Genomic DNA, 17708 nt, shown 5'->3' on the forward strand with positions numbered 1-17708 from the left:
AAAAGGTGACATTGTTGTGTTGTAGCTCTGCAGATGGTTGGCTTTCTCAAATGGCCAAATCTGCTTGAATCAAGGAAACTAGTCTTTCATTAACTTTATCCATGACAGGAACCTCAAAACTATGAGCATTTCACTTGATTGCCTTTCAGATTTCTGGATGTGGTTGTCATTAGGTTAAAGTAGAAGGACAGTGATGTTTTTTTTTGTTCCTTCTCTCCCCCATCCAACATATTTCAAATATTTATAGCCGATGGACAGATAAGATTATTATAGCCACAGACTCACTCGGTGCCAGCTGTTTCAGACCTTTGTTCACAATAAAATGCGAGATGCGTTCCAAGCTTGGGGAAGATTGTTTTATTTGGAGCTCATCCTTGACGTCTGTTGATAGGAACAGTATACTGGATGAGCCAGTGCATTACTGTGATACAGATCTTTTGGCCTAGTGTTTGCATAGCTTGCGTTATCTGAAATGACATGGTTGTGAACGTTTTCTCGAGATGGTTTCTGCAAGCGCACTGTTTTTACGTTGTAGAGAGACATGTAGACTTTGGCTGTTTTAAACCGGGTGAAGTGAGGTGTGGGGGCTTGGACAGCTGTCCTGGCTTTGAAGCTTTGTAGCTATCGTCCTGCATTGGGTAGTTTCGAGCTGTTGTCCAGACTGCCTTTGTTTCCAGTGGTTTTTATGGGGTTATCAGAAATGAGATGCCAAAGTGCATCAGGGAGGTGCTCGCTGGCGTGAAAATGAGTGAACGAAGGGCATATCGGTTTGACGTCTTCAAATTAACTCTTGGTGGCGCTGGAGAAACTATTGTGAATAGAAAAAATCCTGAGGAAAAAGGTGAAGCCGCAGTTTTACGTGGAAAAACAATTTCAATTTTCTGGTAGAAGGGAAGGCAGGAGACAAAACAGACACTTTTGAGTTTCACGTGGGGCTATAAATAAATTTATGATCAAGAAGTGGAAAACTTGTCAACTAAGTAAATAATGAAAAATAATGTAACTGTAATACTAAAATAAGTAAATGATGGAGTCGCCAGTGGGCGTCCATGCACGCAACGGGCAGGTCTGGGGTAGAGTTACAGTACATGCACAAAATGCAGACTGCTAGGATATTTCTCCCTTGGACTACTGACGAAATGCAATCGACGTGAACGGCTGGCTGTAGACTCTTAATTCATACAAGAATTGAAGATTGAATTTGGGTTCAGGGAAACCTGATCCTAACCCCTGCTTCCAGCCTTGTAAAACGTTATTTGTAACGGAAGGCTTTTTATCTCTTCAGTCTTTGCAGTGCAGTTGATGGTCATGGACAACCATGATCACAAACAGACTGTGATCTCCACACTGAGGTGCTGCCTGGTGTCTTCTCGAAGTCGCCTGAGAATTTGGTCCATGTATTTTGGAAGTACAAAAAGACAAACTGGGCAGTCTGCACGAGAATTTCTTTTTCTTTGTCAATTGTAGCCTGTTCATATCAAGGGAGAAATTAAAACACTGGTTAAATGAAAAGAGTACAAAATATGAATATTCAGAAAACTGATTATAGAAATGTTATTTAAATCTTTTGTAAAGCTCATATTAACACTTTTTCCCTCCTGTGAAATGATGTAAAATAAGCATAATGTACATTAGATAATGCCCACAGTGCTGGAATATATAAACTGGAATATATTCTGCCGGTAAAAAAAACTGCTGTATAGCTTTTGATCACATTGAAAAGGACCATTTTCAACCGTAGAAATAGATGCAAATATAGGATGAATAATTTTCAGTAAATTTATAAATAACATTTTTGTCCACCTTGAAAAGTAACGGTTATCTTAAGCGAAACAGCTGTTGTAGAAAGGAATTGAATTCGTTTCGCAGAGTAGAGTCTGGCAGAGTTGGACCTCCCTTGGTGAGGAGGATTACAGCAGAAGTGTGTGGTCATTCTGACCTTCATCAGACAGGCTGAGCAGAAAAACTGGTCATACTGGAGCAGATCATTGGTTATCCATTCCTCTGGGGGGGGGGGGATTGCTGCATTTCCAAAGCCACTGGATAACCCCATCAGGGTTTTGGTAGTATCTAATTTTTGCATATTACATTATAACATTGTGGATTTTGGGAGCATTTTTGGTGTTTTGCATTTATTTACTGTAGAGAAGATGTCATACAGCACTGACTACTTAAATGGAATATATAGAATAATAGTACAGTATTGCAGAAACGTAGTATGCTTTAGCTTGCATAAATGCAGAGTACAGTCTATTACGTTTAGGACAATACCTGTTTGAGGAGGGATCGTGTACTGTATGATTCACCCTTTGCTGTATCAGCTTCTGTCTTGTGGAACTGCAGAAGCCAAATTACTGGTTGGGGAACATTTTTATACTTCTTGCGGTAACGAAAAGCGCACAAGCTGGGGATGTTTCAGACCTGAAACGGAGAGAAATGGCCTGCTTTGTTAGTGTGAAGGAAGTATCACAAGTGTGTGATTCAGACTGCTTTGTGCAGCAGGGTAAGGGCTCTGGGATCAATTGCAGCGTAAGCCTTATTCATCTTGTTGCCTAATCCTTGTTCTTTTATCTGAACCGGGCAGCTTTGTTTTGGAAACTTTGTTACTCCATTTGGAGACATATCAAAGCATGTTTGTTTACCTCAGTTTGGGGAAAAATAAGAGGCAGTAACTGTGCTGATCTCACAGGGAGATTCTTACTTTCATATCCAGTTTTTCTTTTTTTGTCATATGGGACTATGTGTTTATCGCACATGGAAAATATGCTTTAGATAATAGCACCACATAAATAATTACTAATTTAATTAGGTTGAGCCATTGGTTTCCAAGGGAATTGTCAGATATCCCAAATGTGATAGATAATATTTAGTCTAATCCTGATGTTATTGACTTTTAACGATCTATTCTGTTTTCATTGGAATGCTGAAGTGAGAAGATTGCAAAGGCATTTGAGTATGTGCGGTCAATTTTTTCTTGGGATTTAATCGCAGACCTCCTAGCTGTGTTGTGCAAGACATTATTAAAGCTGCAGCGTTTTTTATAAGTGCTCTCAAACTTGTTTTTAATTTTCCAGCGCTCGCAGCTCTATGACACACTGGGGAAAAATAGCCGACAGACGTTGTACAAGCCCAGAGAAAGCTGTGGTGCAGGACTGAGCTAGAGTGTCATTAATGGGACGTTTGCATGTTCTGCTCCACTGCTTAAAAAATCACCACCATCAGTTTCTAGTGCCCTCTACTGGTTGCTTTCTCAAATTAATAGTATTTTATTCTGCAGGGTTTGGTTACCGTTTGTGATTGTTTTAAAGCGGCCAGTTAATGATATGGTGTTCTTAATTGTTTTATTGTACTTTTATACGATACCATTAACTGCCCAACATGTTTAGTCAGTAGTTTTGTATTTTGTACGAGTACTTTCCATCCTTGTTCTGAAAACACACAAACACACATATTCAGTACGTTGATCCGAAAGGCATTACTTCTAAATCTATAGGGTTGAAAAAGTTGGCTTCTTTTCCCCATATACCTCTGCGTTTGAGGTCTGCCGACCCTGAGAGTTTGATTTTTGTCTTTTCTGTATTGGAGGACGTAATTAAACTGTATTATTTGGGCCAGTGTCCCGTGTTAAAAAATTAATTCATTTCATCTATCGCAGATGAGTCCGCACCCTTTGAATAGAAAAATAACAGTGTGCCTATGTGTCCAAATAGATAAGCTGAAAGCGTGGAAATTGATACAGGGAGTTCAGGAAACCCTTGCTATTCAACTGGAATGCCTGCTGTGGAAACAGTAAAACTGTTGATCTTGGTAGTAGCTGCAGCAGATTTTTTTTTCCTGTTCCTTAAAAAAAAGATTACAAGAAAAAAGAAAAACAAACTTCTGGGCTTGTTTTTATTTTAAGACCCGTGAAACAGGCATGGATTCTGCTTTTTTATATACAGTCTATAGTTATACAATTGAATGAGGCCATTAATACTGATGCAGACGTGCTGTTCTTATATATTAATAAGGCAATAATTGGAGGATGTGCTTTTTAGCAAAGCAGCCTGTCGGTGCCCGGCCTTCCGTATCTCATTGAAGGCTGTTACACCGTCTGTCCGTTTTCAGTTAGTGCCTGGTCCAGTCCAGGCTGGTGGCAGGCTCAAGGCAGGCTATACCTTGGGTGGGATGCCAGTTCATTGCGAGTTGAATGTGCTTGCGCATTCTCACTCATGCACATGGGGGGACAGTGTACAGGCTACGCTTATCCTAGGCTGAATGTCTTGAGTCTGTGGGTCTGGAGCACCCAGTTAAACCCACGTGACCATTAGAAGAATGTGGAATCTCCACACGGAGGGGTCCCCAAGGTGGAATCGAACCCGGGACCACATGTTGACCGCCATGGCGCCTTGCCTCCCTCGACTGCCGCGCCGCTTTCTGTTAACTTCCGCGTTTCGCAAGGCGTCTGCCCGTCCGTCTCCTCCACGCTGACCCGAAACTGAGGTGGTGGTGGAGTTGTGCAAGTTGTCCTTTCTGCCGAGTGGCTGGCGCGGGGATGTTGATAAGGCGAAGGGTACTGCAGGTGGTGCAGAAAACTCCTGGCCTTTGCCAGTTTGGAGATTCACCAAGTGCAATTGCGCTTTTGTACAGATAAAGTGTGAGGGAGGTAGGAGCTTTGATACGACTTTCCAGTGTTCTGGCTGGTGCAACACCTATAATTCGATTGAGGAACTGCTGACTGGAAAAACATGCAGTTTAATACTTACTAGTTAAGGCATCAGATTGCATTAGCGGATAAAGTCACAGTTGCTTCTCCCTGCCACACAGTAGATGATAAATATTTCTATTTAAGAAATTAGAAAGTGCATTTCATATTTTTTTCCTTTAAAATAAGGATTCCTAAATCCATAAGATCTCACTTAGACCAGCAAGCGCAACTCTAATATTTGTTTTATGCTCACATACAGTTTCACAGTTATGAGATGTATTTTTTAATCACTTTGGTAATAACTACCATTTAATCATTTCACCTTGACTTCTTAGGATAAAGGTTACATTTATGGTTTATATTATCCGCTTGCATGTTTAACCCAGGCACTAAATGGAAGTGTCAGAAATCTCTATTACAGAGACATGACTCATTATCTTTGCTCCAAATAGCTACCGCCTTGCAGGGGACTGTAAGTACTGTCAGATTATCTAAAAAGATAAGGATGTGGCTTAGAAACTCAAAGGTCACTAGAAATAGAACATTAACCTTTTCCCATTTTGGTAAGAATATGGCACTTCTGTTTTTACCTATATTGCTTTACATTCAGAAGCCATTGTATAGCCTTTCCCATGAATCTGGACTGACAGCATACCAGGTATTTTAAACCTTGACTAACACTGAACATGCACCTAGTGATGTTTGTAAAGCTGTGATCCACTGACAAACATTACATAATGTACATCTTGTCTTTTGCCAGGGTAAAACATTGAACAGATCTCGGTTTTAGTTGTACATCAGTGTCATGTTCATCAAAATATTGGGTGGCCACATGGTCTGTGTGGGGCCTTGTCGTACCGGAAGATACCCCACAGGTGGGAAAGAAATGCTGCAACTGGGGGTGAAGATGATCACTCAGTTTCCCTAAGAAGGGATTAGCACTGACCTCGCCTTCTAAGGGAATGAGTGTACCCAAACTGTGTACAAACATTATCACAACACAAGAACCTGTCACTGTTGGAAACTGTGCTGTGGAGTTGATCACGTGTGATCATTAGTTGGCCGAAGTAAAGGATAAAGGATGATGGATGATCACATTGAATGCATGACGAATCTGACCACGTGGCATATCTTTATTTCTTGGCAGTATATTGCCAGAGCTCTTTGCACCACTGGTCTTGGAATCTGCTCTGCTGGGTGATATGAGTAGTTTGTGCTCTGTAGCCCAACAATGGTATCTTGCTCTGTGGAGTTCCAGCAGCCTGTTATTGATTGAAATTACTGCTCAAGCTTCAACTTGAAATCTGCAATTGCTCACCCATTTTCCTTGTACTGCAAATTTAGCTTACACTTTTTTCTTGTACTTCTCAATGAATGCAAAGATCTTATGATCCTAGAGTATGTGTTGCTCTTTGGTGATGATGTCTTTCCTTTGGAGTTCCTTGCGGACAACCTTTCTGGGATGTTACTTGCTTAATTAACTCATGAGCCACACCTGTGTGGAAGCCTTTGCTTTCAGTATGGTTGGTGTCCCCAATTTATGCAGGTGTCTCCTTTTTTTTTGTTCCCTACCTGTAAGTTTCACCATCAGCTCAGTTGGGCTGGTTGTGTCATGACGTTATTAAGAGTCCAGTCTACCAAAGAAGCTCCTCTTCCCTCAGCTTAGCCAAGGTAATCGAAAGACGGAAGCAGCATTTCTGGATCTATGGAAAACTCAAAAGAGGCAATGCAACATCAGTACCCCTTGACCAAGGCAGAAGGATAAATAATTACCTAGAAGGTACCTGCTGGAACACTTGGGGATGTGAAACAAGAGCTTCAAAGAATTCCCCACTACCCGATTGTGCAGCACATGGCCAGATGTTTTCCAAGACCACACCTTCTGAAACTTCCAGAGAGCATACGGATCCTGTATTGAGCTGATCAGTTGCGTTTGGATTTACAAAAGACCGTCATCCTGGCCCACGATGCAGAGCCAGCGATGACGAGTGTTTAAATGTTGAGGAGGTTGATTCAGTTTTGAGCAGCATGATGAGAGATTAACAGTCAATCAAGTAAGATGGGTCAGATGTTCCTAATTTATTGGTAGTGATTTTGTTATTCTCATGACCCAACAGGTTTTACCTCAAATAAGCCTTCTCGTCTGCAATAAAAGCAGAGAACAAACCACTTTGTTCAAACTTTTTGAAGCTGGGCCTTTTGTTTTCTAAGCGTTATTTTTATGCCTTTCTTTTATGTAAAGAAATCCTACAAAATGACAGGACCCAAGATTATACGATATTATACAGCATACCAGTGCTCTTCAGTTGTCAGAACTTATCAGGCTGTGAGCGGTGTTTTCCTTTGTTTGTGTTCTGGCTAGACATTGTCTATAATGAGAACTGATTAGTTAAGTAATTTGGATGCTTTGCTATTTGTGACACAGCCCTCTTTCATCTCGTAAGAATGAGATGACTAGAATTCTTTAAGTTCTGAAATGTATTAAGACTACTGAATAGAGATCCAGGATTTCAGAATGTCTTGTAACTTCTTTTTGTTTTAACAGTTTCCAGATGTCATGACATTCTGTTTAAGGAATTACACTTAAGATTTGACCTAATAATAAACTATCTACACTTGGTTTGACAGTGTTTTTCTTTTACGCACCAAACAAAATAAACAGAATATTGTTGATCTCTTTGTGGTCGCTCGGGGGTTCTTGAGTTTTTAAGATGTTGGGAAAAACTGTATTTTAGAGATGGCATGATATAACCTTTACTAATCAAAAAAATTTGTTCCATAGTAATAGTCCAAAAGATATTGGCGATACACATCTCTCTCCAATTTGTGGTGCAGAGATTTAGGGACAGCTGGCCTGTCAGTCTGGTTCTGTGGGCATTAATGTCTTTCTACAGGCGTAGCTAACATGAGTTTGTGATGAGCAGCTTTAGACGAATGAACCTGGCTACATCGTGTAAAAGTTAGATATTTACTGAGAACTGCTTTGCTTTCCAAAAGTATTAGGACAGTAACATTAAAACTGTTATTTTTGCTTTTGCAGCCAGGCAACTTGTGCTCATGGGGTTTGTGTGACTGTATTGTGTGAGTGCAATACAACGTTTTATTTTGGGAATTTATTAATTAATAATTAATAATTGATTGTAACTGTAAGTGCTGGGATACATTCTCATTTAAGTACATTTTTAAGAATGTAAAAGTCAGCATTTGCCTGCTTATTCCTGTGAGGCACCAATGGCATGAAACTTTGAAGGAGCTCACCAGACTCCTTGTGTTGACATTCAAGATGCTTTGCCCAGCTAAGGGGACTGGCCGAGTCTGTACATTTCTGGATTTAAATCGCATTGAGCTACATTTTACTTGATGGACAAATCGAAAACCCCACTGGAATAGGCAAACTCAAAGCTACAGCAAAACATCTGACAGGATTCCATAAAGAGCTGGGTGAGCTCACTGAGTTTCAGACTCCATGCAGTTACAGTGAATGGATAATCATTCTACCTATTCACCTTCCTTGCCTGATCACAAAGACAAATTCCTTGGTTGTAAAGCAAGGAAAAGTTTAAGCAGTTCTCTTAGTAGTACAGTGCAAAAACATACATTTTTTTTTTAGTGAAAGGGCATTTTGAAATCCTTTTTTATTGATAATGTTTGTATATTTGAGATCAATGCACTGCTATTTGTAATTTTTATTTAGTTTTTACTGCTGGTTTGCAGTGTGTTATTTCCTTTTATTTATCAAGACCTGAAAATGCGTTATATTTTATGGCTTTAATGGGTAATTCCAAGGTCAAGCAGCTCTTTATCAACTTCTTTATCATTCGACTTGACACTAGCTGTACCTGGACTGATTTTGACCTTTGCAGTTTGTAAGTTAAGATTTTACAGAACTACATTGCAAAGGGGTTCTGGCACCGCACAGTACAGGGGCTTATCTGGTAAATGATGATACATCCAGTGCAATATGAAAAGGATAAGAGGTGGAGGAAAACAACCTCCTCTAGGGACTGTTAACAAGTAAAAGATAAAATAAAGAGTGGAGTACTCTGCGAGGTACAGTTTGCAGGGAGGAAATTTAATGGGAAGTTGCTACATTGGTAGCAGATGGACCCGTTTCCTGGACCTCAGTCACGGTAGAAATCCTAGACCAGTTCAAATTTGTTCACCAGATTTACAGTCCGATAGAGATGGTGAATCAAGGGATTTGTTTATTTACCCGGACCTGAGGCTCAGATGACTATTGATTTCTTCCCTTTTTTATGTGTTTCACCACCCCTCTCTCTCTCTCTCTCTTCCCCCCCTTAATTTTCCTCCGCCAGGCCATTTTCATGATTCCCACGAACCCTCCTCCCACATTCCGGAAGCCGGAGCTCTGGACGGACGAGTTCACGGATTTTGTGAAGAAGTGTTTGGTGAAGAACCCCGAGCAGAGAGCTACTGCCACTCAGCTTTTACAGGTGTGGAATAAATGGTGCTTCAGAGAAAAACAAGCCCATACTATACTGAATATATGACTGTATACGCAGTTTGTAAGAACAGTGTGTTTTCTTTAGAGAACGTGTAAAGAAAAGTTCCATATACCTCTTTTCTGTCTGTTTTCTTTTTATTGGCTCTGATAATCTCATACGTCATTCGTGATTCTGTACCGCCGTTGTTGCTGCTGGTTTTGCACATTGCTGGTTTTCCCCCTTCCTTTTTAATTCTTTCAATGTTCCCCGCTCTCGTTTACGTGTCCAAAACCACACCTTACCCCTTCTCCCTGCGCCTTTTAAGTCGAAGTGTTGCATTTAGACAGACTTCCCAGAATGAGAGTGGTGGGCAGCTCTACCAGTCGGGTTTGAAGTTCGAAGCGGAGCTGACATGCCATTTGGAGCGCCGAGTGTTGCTTTTCAATATTTGGTGTAAATGACGGAGAGCTAAATGGAACCCGACGGCCCCCATGCTTGCTCAGTGCCACGGGGGCGTGAAGGAAGTTGGGGGTGGGGGGGGGGGGGTGGGTTGCATCTGGTCCTGTTTCAAGAGAAATCGAGATGCTTGTGCGAATCAGATGAGCAGCTTGGTGTTACTTGCAACGGAAATTTGTTCCAATGTAATGATTTTGTTTTTACTGTAAGGGTAGCCTAACAAGCAGACTTTAAATGTTTGTTAGTCATGCTGATTAACCGAATAAATGAATTAACCGCCGGTCAGATGTTGTGGCTGGCTTGCGGTAGACCTACAGGCTGGAGCAGTTGCAGGCAAGATTTGGCCGAGGGTCTGATTTGACGTGACAGGCCATGTGTGGTATTATTAATGTTTCACGCTTTCTGCCCAGAATGAGAATGTAATTTTTTTGAGCAAGAAAAAAAAAACAGTCCAAGACTTCGATGCAAGCCCAGTTAAAATGAAGTTCATTAATGCAAGCTCTTGAATGTTTGATGTTAGGCACTGATTAAAGAGTGGGTGCATTTTGATTTCTTTCCACATTCCACTGCCTTTGTCCTTTTGTGCTCTTTTGTGGAAGCTAGATTTCCCTTGATTGTTGTTTAATGAAGGTGGGTTTCGCGGCCTCATTGCCCTTTTTGTTTTCTTTGTTGGGTAGCTTCCCGTGTGTCAAATGGTGCCACCTTCTTTTACCTTCACTGGTAATTGAACTTTGTGATTTGCTTTGCACGCTGTGAAAATCGCACCGACCGATTTAGAAAAGCCACCTTGAAAAATGGGAAAAAAAAAACAGTGCAGGAGACGAGAGAACTAACCTTCCTGAAGCTCTTGTGCTGCACTCGGGTCTCCCGCAGGTTGCATTGTAGGTTTAAGTTGCACAGGTTGATCACAGTATGAGCAGGAAACAGAATCATCAATTAGTTTGGTGATTAAGCGCAGAAAGGCCTTCGATAGTGGGTGGAGGAAGGCTCACCGTGGTTAGTGTGTCTGAGCGTCATCCAGGCGCTTTCGCTCACGTGAGTGAGAGGGCTGACTTTGTTTCCCCCTGTCTGATGCAGCACCCGTTCATTAAGAATGCAAAGCCCGTCTCTATCCTGCGTGACCTTATAACCGAGGCCATGGAGATCAAGGCCAAGAGACACCAGGAGCAACAGAGGGAGCTGGAAGAGGAGGATGAGAACTCGGTATGTATACCGCATGTAAAGACACCCAAGTGACAATTAATGAGCATTCTCACATTTGTTTCCGAAGAGGTATATGCCAAGAGTGTAAGAAATTGTGATCCAGAAATAGGACCTGTGACACTTTGCAAGTCCTGTCTTCAGTTGTTGGAAAATGCCATCTGGTGCATCAAGCCAGTCCTCTCCGGTATGGGAAATCCTGAATACCTTCTGGATCCAGCAACACATGTCACTTCTTCGTCTTCGGCGCTGTCCTGAGTGATGAGAATGCGAGCTGACAATCTTGAGTGTTTGCATAGCTGCTGAGGTAATTCTTCACATTTTTTTAATTAAGGATGAAATTGGCGAGCCTCTCGTTCAACACAGGAGGTTAATCCAAATATCAAAGTTTTGATGTTGGTTTAAGCGTTACAAAACATGATGGCCCTCATCCTCTCCCGTGTTGTTTGCAGTGTGATGTGGAGTTGACTCCGAGGTCAGGCAGCTGTGTGTGGGGAAGTGTGTGTGTGTGTGTGTGTGTGTGTGTGTGTGTGTGTGTGTGTGTGTGTGTGTGTGTGCGTGTGTGCGTGTGGGGGGGGGATTGGGGAAAGCCGTTGGTTGCCGAGAAACATGCGAGAAACATCCATAAATGTAGCCGGTCAGCATTCCAAACCTTTTTAATTGGAGTTTGACTATTTATGTAAATGGAAATTGGTCTGATCTTATTGCAGTAAGATCCACTGGAACTGAAAAACAACAGAAGTGCCTAGATTTGGGGTGGTTTTAACGGAGGGGAGCTGGAATGGCTCTTTCACAGCCCACCCAGGCCCACTCGATTGCATTAAAACATCGATCACACGCCCCTTATGTTTCCAGCTTCAGTGCATAGTCTCCCGTCTCTGCTGGCCTTAAGAGAGTTTGTGACCGGGGCATCAGTGTGTGGAGAGCTGCACTTTCACGCACAGAGACCGCAGGCTCGTGCTTCTGAACAGTGGGGGTCCTGATCCTTTTCTTTAGCCTTGCCCGATCAAGGACCTGAAGGAAACCTCTCAAATGCATTTTCATCTCGGGTAATAACCAGAATAATGTAATAGCGCTAGAGAGCTCACTGCCTAAAGATTTCTGCAACACCCGATGGAAATGCCGGACCTCTTGCGTTCTGGTTCCACTGTCCACAGTTCAATTGCAACACTTTCCACCACAAACCTTCTCATTTGTACAGCTGATCTTCTTGGGTTCTTACTGTGTGGGTTGCCAAAATAAGTCATATCTAAGCCGTCATGCTTAGCACAGAGCTAGTTGCCAGGGATTATTCAGGCCCTGGAAATTGCAGTGTTTTTAGTTTAAACCTGATCCTTCATGTGAGATGGGTTTTCACTGCCCGTGTCAGTCAGTCAAGGCTGTGATCAGGTACTGCTATCCGTAATGACCAGAAATGACTGCAATTTGAAATACAACAGCCACAGTTGGTAAGCAAGGCTGCAATGTAATTGCTTCTTAAGTTGCAATTTAAGTTCATCACGTCATGCTCCTAATTATAAATTGAACACAACCCAGCATGTATTTAGTCACAAAAAATGTGTTTTTGATGATGTTTCAGAGGAAACTCTGGAAGACTTTTTTTTTTTTTGCTTTTGCTGTTTATGTAACCTTTTCTGATGTTCCCCGTTTCAAGAGATTGTTCAACATCGTTGAAAATTTGCAGTGTTCGCTGCAGTGTGATACATATAAATGCCGATGCAGTCATCTGTTTTCACATATTAACTCAATTCCTTCCTTTGACAGAGGTTAACCACCTGTACTTAATTTGACGGGGACCAGCCACCTGCTCTTGTTTTTGCACCGTGAGCACAGAGACAGACCTCTGCTATAGTGTTCCCTTTGTTATCATCTTCCCCCTTTCTCCGGACACGCATAGGCAGTCCCATGGAAAGTTGTGCATATCGGCCAGTTATTTCATTTTGGCACTGAGTGGTTTACGTTTTTATACTTGTTGCACTTCATAAAAAGGAGCACTACAGTAGTTGTGGCCATGTACTCCTATTCGGGCAGTACCTCCGTTTACCAACAGTGTTTATGTCAACTTGCCCATAGAAGTAGCGGTTGGTTTGTGTGTGGATTTTGCACATTCTCCCTTGCTTTAAACATTCGTGTGGGTTTGGGCCAGGAGCGTTGGTTTCTTAGGCTAGGTTTGCTTTCCTACTCCCAGTTGTCCTTGTCTGACGTACCCTGCAGTGGCACACCAGTCCTTTCAGCAGGAGAGCGGTCGTCTGCTTGCTGTCCCAGTTGTGCACTGGAACGATCCTGAATTTTTCAGCACCAGATTACAGGCGGCAGGCTGAGTGTTGTGCCACTTAGCCCCAGGCAGATCCCTGTTGCGCTTCATATCTTGGTGTCTCTGAGCATCGGTTACCTGTTCTAGAGTGTAGGTGGTCCTCTCATTTCCCTCACTTGTAGTGTTTGTATTTTCGTGATAACAGTGTTGAAGCCCACCTGCAGTACTTGTACGAGGCGTTGTGAAAAATCGGAACTCCCCGCTCTCCGTCCTGCGGACTGTTCCTAGATTGGAATTCCCTGTTGTTCTGGAATTCTCCCAGTGTGCTTATAACACTATAAAAGTAACAATGTGGACCAAAAGGATCCTTGGTCATTCTGCATCAATTGCTCAGATCTCCTCGCCCCTTCACTGGGCTTCTGCAGGGCCCTTCGCCTTTCCTCTTGTGCTAATCAGGATGGCTCCTAATCAACTTTCTGGGTTCGGGTCTTGTTTCCGGGGGCAAACTGGTCAAATAAATGCCGGGGACCATGACTTTGTTTTCCCTGGCGCCAGCCATTGTCCATCAGCAGTTTACACTGTTAAAAGCCTGTGTATGTGGGGAGCTGCCCTGCTCTGGACCAATTGGGCAGTGATTAATTACATTTTATAATTCAGTCTTGTTCCACGCTCCCCAGACGGGCCCTTGGCCGCTACACAAAGACAAATTAGCATTAATTAGAAATGCAGGAGCCTTCACATCTAACCCGAAGCAAGAAATTCAATAACCAAACATGTGATTGTAATCTACCATTGCTAACCGGTACTGTCCCAAATTGCCAAGCAGATTTTCTGTGTGTATCTCAGGGCAATGAATCTGAGGTGTGAACTAACTGGTATGTTTCTAATATTCTGCTTGGGGTGCAAACAGATGAAGGAGTTACGGTTCAAGTTCAGGGTTAATGTGATTCCTAAGGATACCTGGGGCTGTATTTATGATCAGCTTTGCCCATTCTCTTGTGAGGGAGAAATTGGATCTCCTGATATCACGTACTAGAAACAATCAGCTGAGTGTTATAGTATCTTGATTGGCTAGTTGGCCGTTTTTTAGTTTTTAGTGCCGTTTTTTTCTGCATTTTCTCTGAAAGTACCTTCGGATTTAGATTTCACTGTAGTGTTAACATCTTGAAATATGCCCTGGAACAGCATACACATACTTCATAAAAGCAACCGAGAATATAAAGGAATTACTTGAAGAAACATATGTCCGCACAAACATATTGTACTCATGGATCACACATTAATTTTAAAATGGTGAATTACTGGCTGGTCCCTTCAGTTTGTTGTGCATTAGTTTATTGTGAATTGCAATTTAAGTCAATTTGCAGTTTGTTTGGACATTTAACTAAAAATCAAAGTAGTAGTTTGATATGAAATTGGGGTTGTGGCCTATTTCTCTTTCAAACAGGCATTTGAGTAAAAAGTTCCCATGAACATGTTTTTAAGTTAATGGCTGAAAGTCTGCAAAGATTGGTTGTATTCCGTATTTGAGTGCAGTTCTAATCAAAATAGAAATGGGGAAAACTATTTAGTGTCTGGACAGGACCAGTGTCTCAGACGCAGCGGGTGAACACTGGAGCTGCAGTCTTTAGAAAATGTTGTATTAGTTAAGATTTTATTTGCAAGGGGTTTAAGTAAAAAGGTCTGACAAAGCTTTTATGGCGGTTTAAAAGACAATCGCTGCCCTTGTTCTGAATGAAATTTGGCAAGCGTTGTCATGGCTGTTGATCAAGTCAGGTTGGTTCTGGGACACATTTACCTGACACAGCCGCTCGGTTTTAAAACTGAGCAGAGAGCAAGTGTGATTCTTGTCAGACATGGGTTGAAGGCCAGAGGAAAAACAAAAATCGTTTGTGGCTTTGTAGGTAGTGCTGCTGGCAGATATGACTTGGCCCTGCTTAAACAGGCCTAAAGAGGGGCCGCACAAGCAAGCCCCCATTAGCAGTGCTTTGTGTCCCACTCCCACAGTGCCTGTGAAAGTGGGTGTGGACAGAACCGCTGTCTCAGACACAGCGGCTGAATGCAGATTCTGAATGAAGTACTCCATTTAATTTTTGCAGGACTTAGTTAACCTGCCCATATATTCATCAGATTTAGAGTATCAATCGGTACATTTAAAAAGCCATGGATATTGTTTCTCTGACAGATGGAAGCTGAAATAGATACAAAAGCTCACGGGCCTTCTCATTCTAAAAGCGTTGGTTAAAGAAACGTTTCTGACTGAGAAATACCACAGCATAATTTAATTCAAGGCCAATCAAGGCTTAGGCTAGACTGCAGACAAATAAATGAAGTACTCTCTCTTGCATGTGGTCTACACTTGTTATTCTGTTTGCCTTGTAGTAGTATCGGTTCTGTGTATTTATATAGAGCTTTTCTTCCTAAGTCACATAGAGGATTAGACCCACTTACTGTATGTTGAAGAACATCATTACAATTTATTACAGCAATTTACTCATCACATTATCAAAATAAATGTGTAGTCACCTTGGCATATTTGTAAGTGTTGTATACTTCATTCATGTGTAAACGTTAGCATGAATTATTGAAGAAGCCTGCTGAGATGTTTTATTTTCACAGGGAAACCAACACAATTCATTTCATGTGTCTATACAGTGACTGTGATGCTGTGCCTTATCCTAAATTCTTTTACAAAAGAAAAAAGAATTCTTCTTTGGAATCCTTCCTGTTAAAAATGAACAGACATTCATATGCAATCAGTGCTTGCCTTTGAGCTGTAATGAGTATCAAAAAGAAAGTTGTTTTGAAGAGCTTCCTGCGTTATCATGATGGTTTTGCTCCCTTTAGTGCCATTTCCAGTTCGTCCCCTGGCGCAATCACATGATGTAATCTGAAAAATAAGAAGGGATTTGGAGGAGTATGAAGTGCTTGTTTTATGCCACACAAAATACTGAGCAGATAATTGCTGCGATGGAGCTTAAACCTAATTGAATCCTGCTCATGAGCAAAGCCAGAGCTCGTATGTCTCAAGAAGTTATAAAATGCTATACTCCACAGGAAGGTCAGTTGGGATATTGTTTTTACTTTAAAAAAGGAAAATAAATAACATCTCAACAAAATCACTTGAAATGTAGCAGAGATTTCTATACAAACAAGGGTAGTTTGAAAGCATGAAGTGAAACTGCTTCAGACTTTGGCCATTTGTAAGAGATCCACTGACAGGAGTGTCCCCTGCCTCTTATATTAACAACAGATGTTTAACTTTCCGTCCACTTGAAATAATAGCCCTTTCCCATGTAGCCAGCACCTGTTTCATAGAAAGAAGAGCAGTTCCTGAAATCGTGGCTCGGATTTCACTTTACACACAAAGTGCGAGTGTTAGATTTTGAGATTAGTTTCCATACACATCTTGGTATGCCCACCAGGGCAGTCCTCTCGTGATCTGCCCGCCATCCCACAGTGGTCACCATTATCCATTATGAACTGTTTAGTAATGTTAGGAAGTTGTTCACACAAGCGACTCTGGGGAAATTGCAGGTTGGCAAAATAAATGAGCCATGTTTTAAAGAATTTTGTGGACCTTAGCGTGGCCCCCCAAAGATTTCATAACGTATGTTGAGTTTTGATGGATAGCTGAACTTCCTGTAATATGAACTACTTTAATGCTAAAGTTTAATCAGGAACAATGAGTGTGAAAATACAAATTTCATTTGTTGCCATTACATCATTAAGCTTTTGATCCCAGCGGATTGCCTACTGTAAGAGGTGCATTTGTAAATGTCACCGAAGTCGGCAGTGGCCTTGCACTTTGACCTCACTGGGGATTAATAATGCATATCGTCTTGGTCATCATCATGCTAAACTCCATTTGCTGCGTTATTTGGTGTTTAAGAAATCATTTAGGAAACATGAGGTTTGTTTTCAATAAGGTCATTTGCATAGAAGCAGGGAGGCAGATTGCACGAGTTTCCTTTTGATGTCGTATTCACTTCGTGCCTAATATCTTTCAGATGTGCTCCCCAAACATTTGTTAGCCTACCTGGATCATTATTAAAGTTCGTTACACTGATCACGATTATCTAAGCACGAATATGCGGGATCTGTTGGCGGGATATTACGGGCCTAGGACCCGGGGGAGTCTCTGTGGGGACGAAATTAGCACTGTTAGCTAGTTCTGTTTGTCCTTAATTGTGCAGGAATTGAAAATGAAATGTCAGAGATGCTTATGTGAAACTCGCTGGGCTGAACAGCAGCTGGTGGAGAGTGTTCCCAATGGCTTAGCACATTTAAGAAGCATATTGCGAGACTGGAGGATACTCATCAATCATTAGTCATCCGCTCAGACGCGGGAGCTGCCAGTAACAAAGTGAAATGTGAATTGCATGTTCCAAATTGGGAATGGAGAAAAGGGGAGGTGGATGAAACATATTAATAAGAAACCAGGAAAGACAAAAACTGTGTGGATGCGTGTTGTACGTTTCTGCTTCTACGTAGAAATGCAGAAAAAAAACGACAATCTGATTAACCTTAAACTGAATAACAATGTGAGATATGGGAGTAGTGTATTGTAACCTATTCATTAGTTTTATGCAGTTCTGCCTATCACTACCTACCTAATACAAGGCCCAGAGCACAATCTAAAAAGGTACATACACCAAAATCAGAA

General features: G+C 41.7%; 1 protein-coding gene across 1 annotated transcript in view; it reads left to right on the forward strand.

Annotated features, from left to right (window-relative positions):
• The window catches only part of stk3 (serine/threonine kinase 3 (STE20 homolog, yeast)), an 87535-nt gene that overhangs the window by 27091 nt on the left and 42736 nt on the right, over window positions 1–17708 (forward strand). The window contains exons 7-8 of the mRNA XM_088929287.1: window positions 9004–9141; window positions 10666–10791. Coding sequence (XP_088785413.1) covers window positions 9004–9141; window positions 10666–10791 — 264 coding nt within the window. The remainder of the gene's footprint in view (window positions 1–9003; window positions 9142–10665; window positions 10792–17708) is intronic.

Source organism: Atractosteus spatula, chromosome 12 (assembly GCF_055471065.1).
Source record: "Atractosteus spatula isolate fAtrSpa1 chromosome 12, fAtrSpa1.hap1, whole genome shotgun sequence".
Taxonomy (NCBI): domain Eukaryota; kingdom Metazoa; phylum Chordata; class Actinopteri; order Semionotiformes; family Lepisosteidae; genus Atractosteus; species Atractosteus spatula.